Source organism: Podarcis melisellensis, assembly GCF_964234715.1.
Source record: "Podarcis melisellensis genome assembly, chromosome: 7".
Taxonomy (NCBI): domain Eukaryota; kingdom Metazoa; phylum Chordata; class Lepidosauria; order Squamata; family Lacertidae; genus Podarcis; species Podarcis melisellensis.
The window spans coordinates 59,872,960-59,887,055 of record NC_138539.1 but is presented as its reverse complement, the minus strand read 5'-3'; the positions used below and the strand labels follow the sequence as shown (position 1 = coordinate 59,887,055).

At 40.5% G+C, this 14,096-nt stretch overlaps 1 protein-coding gene across 3 annotated transcripts in view; it reads right to left on the bottom strand.

The window, feature by feature from the left end:
* Positions 1-14,096, bottom strand: part of JARID2 (jumonji and AT-rich interaction domain containing 2) — a 191,274-nt gene that overhangs the window by 96,029 nt on the left and 81,149 nt on the right. For all 3 annotated transcript variants that reach the window (XM_081919374.1, XM_081919375.1, XM_081919373.1), the window contains exon 2: positions 5,040-5,175. In XM_081919374.1, coding sequence (XP_081775500.1) covers positions 5,040-5,175 — 136 coding nt within the window. The remainder of the gene's footprint in view (positions 1-5,039; positions 5,176-14,096) is intronic.

The following is a 14,096-nucleotide window of genomic DNA, read 5'->3' as shown; positions in this document are numbered from 1 at the left end:
TGAATTTCCTAGATACAGTAATTAAAAACTAAGGTAAATGAGACTTATGTTAGAATTCTATACATTTAAAAGCTTTCATTTCAAAACTGGAATAGTCTATCTATGGTTGTTCCCATTTAATAAAAAGTGAAGACTTGTGTGAAATCTTTTATCCCTGGCTTTAGGTCATAAACTTGAGATTGAAAGTTTGAAATGTGGGTAGTATTATTGCTTAAGCCTTTGAGTATTTTTATATCCCACTAGCTCATCTTAAAAATAAATGAAACGCTCTCCAAATAATTACATTTTAATATCCTTTCAGGAAACAAAGTACCCTGAATGAAAACTGGTGTATAGAAAAATGGATAATATTTAACTGGAAGTTTTCAAAGCAGCACAGATGGTTCCTGGGGTTTCAGCACCATATCATGGCATGTTTGCACATAACCAAGAACCCCACAAGCACACTCAAAAGTTGTTTGTAATCATTCGTATGGGGGCCACCCAGAAATTCAACCATGACTTTTATATGCTACCTTTTCTCTGCATGGAAAAATTCAGTGAGATTACAAGACAGAATGCTATTTGCCTCACATTACATGTCAGCATTTTTACTATTGCCAATTTGAGAAAAATGTTGGTGTAAGATCTTTCTGGGAGGGGAAGGAGGATAGTGGAGGGTAGTGTGGTTGTAAGACACTTTGAGTTGCCTTGGGCAAGATAAAGCAAGTAACAAATTTAATAAATAATAAAATAATAATACGAATACAGTAGTGGAGTCACTTTGAAATTATTTTGCCAGTCATCATTGTCTCCATGTCAAAATGCCTTGCTAGCATAAGTAGGCTTATAGTAGGCTGACAGTACCCCCATGACAAAATAAATTAAATTAAAATAAATTATTCACTAGCTGCTAGCCAGAGGTTTGAAGTACTGCAGAGCACAGCTTTAGTATTGTCACAAAATGGCCCTCTACCTATAGGGCCAAACTGCGACACCAAATGACAGATCACAACACTGGACCTCATAAAGCTAATGAGAATTTAACAAATGGGAACACAATTGTTTTCTCACACATTACCAGTATATAGAGGAGAATGGGACAGATATGTTCAGCTCCATAAGGTTAGATGTTGAGCACAACAAAGAAAAACCAAAACATATCCTCTATGTGAAACCCTCAGAAACTATGGTTTGAAGTGGTCTGCAAACTACAGTTTCTATTAACTTCGATTTTGGCCAAATGCCTGAATTAGCAAGGCATAGCTGCAGTTGTTATCCCACTTCTAGGTGCCACTAAATCTACAGAAAGGAGAACTAAACGGGCCAAAAAACAAAAACCCCAGCTAGCCAACTTTAAACCATGGCTTGCAGTTTGCCAATTATTTGAAAGCTCAAGTCATGGGTTGTGCACTAAAACCATGGCTTCTACAAACCATGGTTTGTCAATGTCCAATGTCTTTCATAAGATGAACGTAGAGAGCACAAGGAAATTAATGTGGGTAATATCTATGTCCATTATCTAAGTATTTTTGTTGTTTACTCAAGTGATGCCCATGTGTTTTCAAGAGCAGTTTTTCGTGGTTTTTCATTTTAAAGAAAAATGCCTTGTTTTATATGCTACTTTGCTGAAGGATACAAAATACAGCCTCATGAATAAAAGCCAAGGATGGTTACATTCTATACTTCAATTTTACAGCAGTCTATTTCATGTCTAAAGCAGCATTAGAAAGAAAGCTATTTCCCGTGAGAATGAGATTCTCTCTTTCAAAGAGACCTCTGAAAAACTGATTATCACGATCTCAAACCCAAGGCCTAGGCTTATTAAAACCGTTGCTGAAATACCAGATAGTAACATTCAAAATTACAGCACATGTTCCCTTGGGCTTGCTGATGTGTTATCCTGTTTCCCAGAGTGAGAAAGACTCCCACTGAATGCTACAAAGGGTTTCCTGACATCACACAAAAATATCCCCTTCTGATTTTAGTGTTCCCACATGGTGGAACAGAAACAAAACGAACAAAGGCACATTGTAGAAACAGGACAGTGGTCATTCTATACCCTGTGAATATCCAGAGGCAACAAAGCAGATACCTAGTAAAGAAAATATGTAGATAACTTAACTCATCTGTTTATTAAATTTCATCCTTCTAAATCACTACAGATGACATGGGTTTTGTTGAGACATAATGCCAAACCATGGTTTGAAGTTTAAAAAAGAGAAATGAAATCTCACATACACCAAAAAACTGATGAGTTTATACAATTATTTATACAATGGCCCCAACATGTTTTGGCCCAAAATGCCTTCGTCAAGGGCCTATTTCCTTGTTTTTAATTAATCAATCTCAAGTTTCTGTTGTCGAAAGAAACTGGCAAAATCTGCACTGAGCACCTTGTATAAAGACCATCCCTTTATGTGCTCTACATGAAGCTACCCTTGAAGATCGTGAAGAACTGAAATTGGCGTAGAATGTGGCCACCAGGCTACTGAGTGGCATTGTGAACTCAAATGGCAGCAATTCCTGAGGAACTGGACCAACTGCTGATTTGCTACTGGGCTCAATTAAAATCTTAAATTAAATTAAAAACATTAGTTTATAAAGTGCTATATGGTTTGGGACACGCATAATCAAAGGAATACCTCTCTCAATATTTGGTACCTCGGACCCTTAAGATCTGTGAGAGTGGTCTTCCTCATGGTCCTTCCTATGACTGCAATATGCAGTGACCCAAAATAGGGCCTGCTCTGCTGTGGCACCCTGGTTATACAATTCCTTCCCACTAGAAATATGACTGCGCCTCCCCACTGCTAGCTTTTCGTCACAAAGTGAACATGTTCTTCTTTCATGGGAAGTTGGGAGCAAATGATTTTAATATATGTGTTTACAGTCCTGAGATTCTGTGCACAGGATTTCAGCCAGTGTCTGTCAAATGCTCCACTGTTCTGCCATGGGGTAAATAGATTGTGTGTTATGTTGCTGTTCAAGGCCTTGTATCACATTCCTCTGGACATACAGCAACACATACTCTACCTCACTCATCAAATTTTTCCCACAATACTATTCCTTAAAAAACCCCTCTGCTTCATAAGGGTTCAGACTGATAGTGCAATTCTATTCACATAAGTCTAAAGTAATTCTATAGGGACACAGGTGGCACTGTGGTCTAAACCACTGGGCCTCTTGGGCTTGCCGATCAGAAGGGTTGGCGGTTCGAATCCCCGTGACAGGGTGAGCTCCCCTTGCTTGGTCCCAGCTCCTGCCAACCTAGCAGTTCGAAAGCACGCCAAAAAAAGTGCAAGTAGATAAATAGGTACCACTCTGGTGGAAAGGTAAATGGCGTTTCTGTGCGCTGCTCTGGTTTGGGTGTTCCGTTGTGCCAGAAGCGGCTTAGTCATACTGGCCACATGACCCAGAAAAACTGTCTGCGAACAAACGCCAGCTCCCTCGGCCTGTAAAGCGAGATGAGAGCCACATTTACCCAGAGTTGTCCGCAACTGGATTTAACTGTCAGGGGTCCTTTACCTTTACATTTAAAGTAATTCTAACTCTGCAATCTATGTATGTCTTTTTAGATGTAAACACCACTGAGTTCAATAGAACATATTCTCATGTTAAGTGAGTACAGGATTGTAGCTGAAATCATGCAGAATTAGGAAAGTTATGCAAATTAAGAAAACCTTCCTACATTTTGTCAGTTTGTAACACTTCAAGGCCAGACACATTGTGTTTCACTGGTGCAGTTTGTATTTTCAGAGTGCAGTGCTTGATGTAGATGTGCTCCCTTGTGTGTGAGCTGTTCTGAGAATGAAAACTGGGTTAACCCGCTTTTCATCAAGTTTACTTGGAAGAAACCAGACACTATAAAATCTCAGTCATGCTCTGTAACCTGGCACTCCCTCAAAGCTTCCCAACATACAGTTGTTGTGCATTACGCCTTCAAGGCCTTTTCTGCTCCCTGTAGACTACAGAGTAAAAACACACACAATGGAATAAGAAACCTTGCTTAAAGAAACTGTTTGATGGAAGATCAACGAAGCAGAGCCATATAGAAAGCTGAAGCTGTTGTGTGTACTTGTCCAGGAAAATTGGTATGGTTTGCTGCTAAAACGTGACTATCTTTCAGATTGGTATTTATTACTAAGCTGAGAAAACTGAGGGAGTTTCTTTTTCAGATGTGAGATGCTATAAATTGACCACGCAGTAGATCTTCTGTAGATAAACAGCTCACATCCTTGTATCTTTATTAACAAACACCCAAGTTCTCAATGAGTAAGTGCTGAAATATGACGCATCAGAAATGATGCAATGTACAAGCACAAGGAAAACTACACAAGCAGCCAGCTGCTGTTGTAAGATGCTAGTAGGCATGCAGTTATGCAGACATTTGGAAAATGCTCTAGATATGTTGGAAGTAACTGCTGTGGTTGTCAAACGAAAGCTAAATAAGAAGGTATACAGTGACATTTCTCCTCCTTTCGTTTAGTGAAAATATTTGTTAAAAGAATGCTCCAGAATATTCTGCATGAGGCTCAACTAATTTGAAAAGGGTAATTTTTTAACGATTGCCTATGCAATACACAAACATGAGCAAATATAGACGGGCATTTTAGTTATGCAAGTTACTTAAGTTATGCAAATGTATGACCACAGCAGCAAGAAGACAGTCATCTGTATCACTTCTCCATGCAACAAAAACAATTTTACCACTCCGCTGCTTCCATGAGTTTCCAAACGGGTGCACTTGTCGTAAACTTCTCTTCATCATAAAACCGGTACATCAATTCTCCATTAGTCTTTCGATCATGGTGAGAGACTGCAATGCTAGACTACGTAGACTTGATCTTGCTCAGGAAGAAACAGGCTTTCAAAAGAGATTGCCAGAAACATGGAAAGCAAGTTCCTTCCCCCTCAATGAACTGACTGCTCACACAGTTGTATGATGTGACACATAACAGGGAAACAGAAGGGGGAAAGCTGGCTCCAAGAAACTTCTGCTGTGACTCCCAAACATAGCACACAGAGCTGGAGCAAAGCCGATCCGCCAAGAGACTTACCATTCACGCCTTTGAGACTCCCGTTGATGCCATCCCCATGCTGCCTCTTCTGCGCATTCTTGAATTCCTTTAGGGATAAGTAAAGGACTTTTCGTACCACCCTCTCCTCCGACCATGGAATCCCATCACTATCATCCTAAAAGGACAAGAAAAAAAGAAATCAGACATTTTACTTAGTATTTCAAAACATGCACATATACATTATTCTTGCTGCCACAATGAGTTTTCAGCTTTTTCAAAAAACACAGCTTTTAGGGTTGTTGTGAAGACAAAATACCACTGTAAGGTTTATAGGATAATGGATTGGATTAAAAAACATTCTTTTGAAGAAATAAGCAAATAAAATTAAACACACAAAAACGTAAGACATCTGTTTTCTTGGCTTTAATTTTTAATAAGTCATATTCAAAAATGTACTGGAGCTGCAAAAAGGAGAATGGAACATTTTACCATATGTGGCAGACATTTACTTAAGCACAAAAATACTGGAAGATGATTATTAGAATAATTACAGAAATATTAAAATATGAAGTTCCCTTAGATCCCGTATTGATATCGCTGAACTATGTATCATCACCAAAAAGAAGGAAGATAGCAAACTTAAACCCTATGGGCGGAGCGGAATTCACCCAATGAACCCCATCAGTGGCAGCCCTGCCAAGAACACCCTCTTGAGCGAAGGGGCTTCCCCCCCTTCTGCCCCCCCCCCACGTGTTCCTGCACCTCCTGAAATTGGCTGGGTTTGTGTGGGAGAACCCCTGGAACAGCACATGGGGGAGGGGGGTCAATCTATCTGGCAAACTGCAATGCTTGCGTAGACAGAACAATTGTAATACAGTGGTACCTCGGGTTAAGTACCATATTTTTTGCACCATAACACTCACTTTTTTCCTCCTAGAAAGTAAGGGAAAATGTCTGTGTGTGTTATGGAGTGAGTGCCTGTGGGTGGCGGGGGGATCTGCTGCAGTCGTGAGCAGAGGATCCAGGGTTCCCCTTCCTTCCCTCCTCCGTGGTTACAAAGCATGGATCCACATCCACATGGATCCTCAGGATTTTTGCATTGGGCTACTCCAAACTCACTGTCAGATCACATGTCTGTGGCCACAGCATGAACCACAAAAATCATATATCCACTATTTCGTTTAGAATATTTTTTTCCTTGTTTTCCTCTAAAAACTACGTACGTGTTATGGTCTGGTGCGTGTTATAGAGAGAAAAATACGGTACTTAATTCGTTCCGGAGGTCCGTACTTAACCTGAAGCACAACTTTAGCTAATGGGGCCTCCTGCTGCCACCGCGCCCATGGACACGATTTCTGTACTCATCCTGAAGCAAAGTTCTTAACCTGAAGCACTATTTCTGGGTTAGCAGAGTCTGTAACCTGAAGAGTATGTAACCTGAAGCGTATGTAACCTGAAGCGTATGTAACCAGAGGTACCACTGTAGCGCAACACTGAATTCCACCTATTTGTTAACAGCTGCAAGGATGTTATTGGCTGAAAACGGGTTACATTACTGCCTCCCTGGAAAGAATGGTTTAACAAACTTGGGGATTTGGCTATGATGGCAAAAAAACCTTCTTATCTAATAACAACTGCAAGTGAATGCAGACATAAATTCTGGGGAAACTGCTTGCCTTCTACAATATTGCCAATAATTATCTCTGCAAAAGCAAGTTCAGATAGGTCTTTAGGTTTTGTAAGAATAAGGCTGTAATTTTATGTTAATTCATATGTACTTGCATAATATTGTGATGCAAAGTATTTTTTGGAGCAGAATTATTAAATAAATTTTAAAAATGGGGGGACGGGAGTAGACTAACAGGGCCGTTAACTTAAATGGGTATATTCAGAACTGAATTTAGCTGGATACAACCCATATAAAATACTAATCTTTTGTTATCATGTTTCCTATGTTCCAATTTCCCCTTCTGCCAACATGTTTTTTGAAAACAGTTCTTTGCCCTAGAGTTTCTCAAGGGCTGCACCACAGCCAAGTGAGAAAATTAGAGTTTTTTGGATGACCTTCATTTCGGAAAACATGAGCCAACTCACTAACACAGTTCAGTAAGAAATCCAAACACCAGTATCAATAATCCATTCCAGAGGGTAAGAAAGTTTACACGCTGCATGACAAGTATGGTCAATAAGACTGCAACATTTTTTAAACAAAAACAAAAACCTATTTTGAACGAGATACATCCTGGATACTTAAGGCTGAAAGCAATCCTCTGATCACTGAGCCCAAATGTTTGCTTTCAGTTCTGTGACAGATTACTTGACTGCCTGAAAAGGAAAACAGGCAGCAAAATAGTAGTGATAGCAAAGCAAGTTAGCAATTTGGCAGAAGACGATCATTATACACTGGGGAAACACTACTGCACAGTAACAGGAGAAAATTATGCCTAGATTCCTTTGAACATGAAGCATATGCACATTTGAGCCAGAACGACAGCATCTGTGGAAGAGTTCTCAAGGCAAGCATGCCCAAACAAAACTTAGAACCTTTCTTATTTTCTTGCACACAGCCAGCCCCCACCAGTAGGTTCATCACAAGCATGGAAATGGGGAAAATAACGACAAAAATGGTATCTGAAAGACAATCCCTTCCCAGCAAAAACTAAGGAATTAAAATCACAAATGCCCACTACTTAGAATCAGAGAATTGTAGAGCTGCAAGGGACCATGAGGGTGATCTAGTCCAACAATCCCTACAATGCAGGAATTTTCTGCCCAGCGTGGCTCTTGAACCCATGACTGAGATTAAGAGTCTTTCACTCTACTGATTGAGCTATCCCAGGTGTTCCCAAAAGAGGAAGGGGAAAAACCACTCAGGTCCCAGCAAGGATTGAACTTGACACCCCTGGCTTACAAGGCCTGTGCTCTAACCACTGGGCTATAGAGCAACTTCTATTACGGTGGTGGCGTAGAAGAAGCCCCAGAGCACCACACGAGAAGCCCACCTTGCAGTTCCACCCCGCATCACATCAGTCCTTGGGAAAGTGGATTAAAGCTGCTCAGTGTCAAGAGTCACGGAATTGGAAGGTTTGTTGTTGCAGTGGTTGCCTTGTTGTTGAAGTAACCTAAGTGTCAGGCCTAAGGTTTTCAAAATCTAATGATAATCAGAGTCACAACTTGGTCACATCCACATGAGACATGTTAATGGGGTATTTCACATATTTTATTGCTGCACTGAGCTAAGTCAAATTGTGTGTGTTGTCCAAACCCAGGCTTCTGGTTAAACTCTCTCCTCGCTAATTTTGAGGTGGTCAGTGTGCACAGAAGTAAAAAAAAAGACTGGGGATAAGTAGAGGAGCAGATGGCCAGTAGTCTGAAGTCAGAGCTTGGCTAACCAAGTTATGCGAACCACGCCAGTAAGTCTTAGTGTTAACTAATAATTAAAGTTAGCACTTATATAAGTCAATCAAAATAGGAAATATCCATTTCTGTTAGGAAATGCTTGACATGATTAAGTCAGCGAAAGGCCAAGGAAGGGAGATACATGATGCTGGAACTTGCTCCCAATCCCTTATTCACGGTTAAGAAATCGGAAACATGAGGTGCACCTTGTTTGACCCAGTGTGCAACTACTGCTTGCTTGTTTGTATGTATGTATGTGTGTACGCACAGATATACACACCACATGCAAAAACAAAACAATGAAAACAAAACATACACAATACGTTTCATAATTTCTACTTCTCTGCTGAAAGAGCACAACACACCACTTTTGCTATTAACATGAAATAAGCTCAAAGATGAGTCGTCCTGTCCTCCCCGCAAAAAGCACATTTCTGTTCCTATTAAAGCTGTGTAATGCTTTAGGCGCTTCACACACAAAAATGAAAACTAATGACAAGACCCTGCTCACATGCTTACAATCTAAATACTGCAGAGGCACAGGGAGATGAGGACGAAGCAAAGGGAGATTAGCAACGTTATATGGACAGGGTCTTCATAAAAGTTTGCAATCATGATTACACATCAGTGAAAGCAATTTTTTTCTTTTTGGTATCTGAAAAAAGAATGCATGCTTATCTAAGATGTGTTTCACGTAGAATTCTAGCAGAAAGCAAGAAACCTACAATTTAATTAACTAGCCTAAAATCTAATTAATTAGGACGTGAAGAGAGAAAACGCAGCCGTTTGTATTGTTTCACTGACAGAGTGAATTCTGCTGATAGGATTAATTTTTAAATTATTCCTGGCACACACTGAGCAGCAGAGCTAGTGACCTACGAAAGGTACAATCCATCTTCTGGGACATCGCCGTCATCAGTCTAACACAGAGGACACTGAAAAGGAGACTCAAGTGAAAGGTATTTCTGACATACCGTTTGCCTTGGTTGTGGACAACTTGTCATTTAAAAGTTGAATTAGAAGGAGATTATTTCTGGTTCCCCTTCTGTAGATACTGGAAAATACAGCTGCTAAGCTGATATAATTCCTGGTGGTGTAAATCTATGTAATATCAGATCTGGAAAATACAAGCAAGTTCAGCTAATCTAGCTCCCACTCTAGATCCGAAATGCAATTTTCCTGTTTTATCACTGAGGTGGGTTTTTGGGGGGGGGGGGGATTGTGGTGTGTGTTTTCATTTTGCTTTGTTTTCCTGTAAGTCACTTTGAAACCCTTATATATTTAAATGTCATTTTAATTAACACCACCAACCAAACACCTACTATTTTCACACACACACACTTCTAATAGTATGTTTTCACACTCAAGTACTGCTAAGCAGAGTTCATTCCCATATTTCTGCCAGGCATCTTCACATCATTTGCACTCTTCACATCATTCTTGCCCTGACTTCTGATTCGTGTCCAGCCCGATTCAAAGTGCTGGTTCTGACTTTTAAAACCTAAATGGCTGAGTCAGTAGTGCACGAGACTCTGAATCTCAGAGTTGTGGGTCCGGGCCTCATGTTTGGGAAAAGATTCCTGCAATGCAGGGGGTTTGGACTAGATGACCCTCGTGGTCCCTTCCAACTCTACAATTCTCCAGTTGTATGATACTGTCTGCCAGTTGAGATCTTCAAGGTGGTGTTCTGTTGTGCATGCCAGAAATCAGGCTGGTGACAATGTATTTTAAAATTCGTATGTTGTTCTGGCACCATGCTTCTGTATTGTGCATGAGTTTCTGCCTTAGTTTCCTCCTGTTAAACATGTCAGCAGATTTTAGGTTAAGACTAGCCTTCAGCAAACAGGAGCCAGAGTCCAATGTAGCAAAGAACCTCTAGAGAAGCAGCTAGGCTATTTGTTTTATTGTATGTATACAGCTTGACAACGGTGATTATTTTATTTGAAGAGTGAGTTCATAAGGTACTGCGATAGCTTGGAGCATGTATATTATGACTCAGTGTTGTCTGGCAAGTTTCCAGTTCTGTTCCTAGAGACTTCCCAAGCAAACACCTCCTGACCCCATTTCTCGTGCCAGGTCTTCAGACAGGAGAACCACCCCCGACAAAAATTAAACAAAAATAAAATGAGCGTTTGTAATCACCTCTCTGAATAGGTTGAGCACAGCGCTAACTGAATAAATGAGCATTTATATGAGTGCAGTCTCCAAAGGGCCCTCCCACACACTGAACTGGAAGTACCAGAGAGGAAAAATGCTTCCAGCCTTCCATGCTAAACCTGACAGGAAAAGCTGCACTGCATGTGAAAAACCTAACCTTTGGGATTAAAGAAGAACAAGCTCTGCTCCCCTCCCACAAAGCCATTTTTAAATGTAACTGGAGTCTCTTACCTGTGGGTGAGAGTACATCCACAGCTGGAACAAAAGGAAGAATCTGCATTCAAAAGCTACATTACAGGCAGTGACCTATTTGTGCAGGGATTACATTTTGAGGCACTGTGTGCTTATTGAAGTCGCATATAATCGGAACACCCATTGAAAGCCTGCAGACACCCCGCCTTTTGGTGATGTTTTTGGGTCACTACTGGGTTTGGTGCAAAGGATGTGTGTGCAGTCACACACATTTTGGACATGCCTAAAGCAGTTGCTGCCTTTCCTTAGATGAATGGATGTATCATGGCTGAAATCTGCAGTGCTGCTCAGGCATGCCCAAGGTCTTGCATGTGCCCAGTGGGATTTCCCCCCTCCCCTTATTCTCACTACCACTTCTAAAAATAATACTTAGAATTTGTGCAATGCTTTTTAGCGTACTCAGAATACATAATTTACATCGGAATGGTTCACACACCACACTAAGCAAACAAACCACCAGGTTTTGGGAGACTGGATCATGGCCTCTTTGCTCCTCTTTGCTGTTGTTCTCCAGCTATGCCATTCTGAAATCTACCTGTTGTACAGTAGGCTAGCTACTACACACACATCCTCCTCTATCCTTAGATCATTTGCAGAAATGTTACTTGTGGCACTGCACCCTAGACAGTATCAGAGGGTGGTGATCCAAAAACAAGCATTTCCGGTTGTTGCCTCTGTACTGTGGGATGCCCTCAACTCTGCCATGCATAAAGCAGCAACCATCCATTGCTTCAGATGTCTTGTGAAGGCATATATTTTTGCACCAGCTTTCCCTGATGCAAAAGACTGGACCCTGCCCTACATGTTTCAGTAATTTCTGAATTTCTGTTAAATTTACTTGTATATTTTTCTATACTGCTGTTTTATTAGCTAACACTGAGACACTGTTTAACTTAGTGTTATGTGCAAAGTGGGCCTCTGACAATGAAGCAATTTCCAGCACAGCATTCAGAGTCCACCCCATGATTGCACTGTGGTTTGCAAATATTTGATTCCAGAAATTCTGCTGGATTGGGCAGGTCCACCACATATGTATGTGGGTACCAAATAACCTCATAGTTTCTCCATCTTAGGGGAGGTGGGTTTTGTTATGTATGGTTTTAGTTGTAGTGGTGTAAAGTACAATATAAATATAAGGTCTTAAATGAATTTCCTTTATTTTCACCACTACTGACATTAAAGGGTGTTTACTCTAGGTAGATGACCAAATACAAGGACTTTGAGAAGTCTCCCAAATCCCTTTCTCACATGGCCTTTAGCTCCTCTGTTATATACTGTTATTTATAGCAAGAAGAAACCAGTTCCTTAACATTTGCAGAACACAATGATATAAATGTTTACAATGCAGTCAAAAGGTCTTGTGCCGTTCGTTTTGACACTAGGAGTGGAACTTAAACCTTGTATTTGCTGGAGAAGAAATACGGTTGTCCTACCCATGCTCAACTGTTACTATAATTAGTTTTACAGCTGTAGAGCCACATCCTGGTGCATATGAAGAACACGGGGAGAAGCACAACTATAGAAGCTTGTTCATTCATTTCAACAGACACTCCTAATCCATACACACAGAGAAACATGTGGGAAGAATCTTATAGGTCAAGTACATCCTCTGCATGTATAAAATTTCCTCCAGTGTCGGGGCCCTCCAGTTAAAAGAGCTTAAGTAGCAAGGCTGGGAAAGAGCGCTGCCTAAGAACATGAACAGCAGCTGTCAGTCAGGAATCGACAGCATGTATTTAATAACTTGGTCTCACTCGGAATAAGGCATCTTTATATGTACCTACATGAGCAGACTGGAACCCTCTATTCAAATAAAAGGGCAGAATGCCTCCAAGTACATGCAGCTCTTCAGAATGAGGCTTAGGTGGAGAGGCTGCTTTAGTTAATGTGCACCCGATACTTATAAAATAAGGCACACAATGCCAGTGGTTTTCTTGTAGGTTTTTCAAGCGAGTTACTGTAAAAAAAAAAAAAAAATCCTTAACCCAAACAGTAAATCCAGACTAACTGGTGTTGACATTTCCCCATTCATCAAGGGAAAAGGATTAAAATTGAAAGGTTTCTCCTCTGGAGACAGTAGCTTGAGTTCAGCAACTTCCCTAATGCACCAGCTAATTGAATTGTTATTTTGAAATCTAATGAATTAATCATCCAGAAAGAAAGCAGCTCTGTTAGCGAGTGTGTGTGTAGATATAGATAATACACACCCACACCAAATGTGTTTCAGAAGCAGAGTCCCACACCTACAGGGGCTTTCCCATTCCTTTCTACCTCCACAACAGGGAATCTCCAAGCATACGTTTCATTTCAAACAAAAGGAAAAGGAAACTGCTGTGCACAAGGATTTGAATCAGGCCTGGTTTGTCCACAAAAATAAAAGCATAGTAACTGAAAGGTCCTACCTTTTACACATTTTGAGGGTATGCCAAGTAACTGTTTTCTCTATAACAGCACTGACCATGAAGTGTTAAGGGAGGTGGGGAGCATTTCCCAGAGAAGATGCAAATAGAAAGGTGGGGGGAGATGTTGCCATCATTGCTGGGGGTTTTGCACCACAATTGGTCTGCCACTTTGGGTCAAGCAAGTGATCTTCAGGAAAATTGGCACAATCCCTGTGAAGATTGCGTTTGCAGATACGCTTATTTATAAGCCCCATCGCCCCCATCCTTAAGCAACCTGGAATGCATGCAAAGCATTTCAAAATATTTAGTGTGTGTCCACAATGCTCTATTTTACAAATGCTGGCAAGATAACCTGCCCCCAAACCATCCTATAGAGATGAAACCCTAGGTGTAAATCCGCCAATTGAGCCACACTAAAAATAATCAAGTGGGCCTGATCATCTAAATAAATAAATAAATTAAATTAAAAAATTCATGTGAATTTCTATATCTTAAGATTGAATACTGCCAACATACCTTGAAAATGGCAACCTTTGTTTCTTTAAAAATGCAGCAAAAAAACAACAACCCCACAATTACTACAAAGCACAGTCCTGACCGTCTGGGTATCTAGTCACTTACAGAGGCTTTAGCCAAACAAAATCAACTGAACAGCTGCCAAGTCTGCTCTTTAAGGGTGAGGTTATGTCAGACATCTAATATAATAGTCAACATATGCATGTGCTGTATGACATCCATGTTTGTGGCTCAATATAGATCTATAAGATCTGTTAAAATATAGAGGCAATGCTTCATTCAATTGCTGACTGAAGAGCTTTTATTACTCTGAGGATAATCAAGACCCTGTGCAACATTTCTTTATTGTGCATCCGGACAGAGGGCTAGA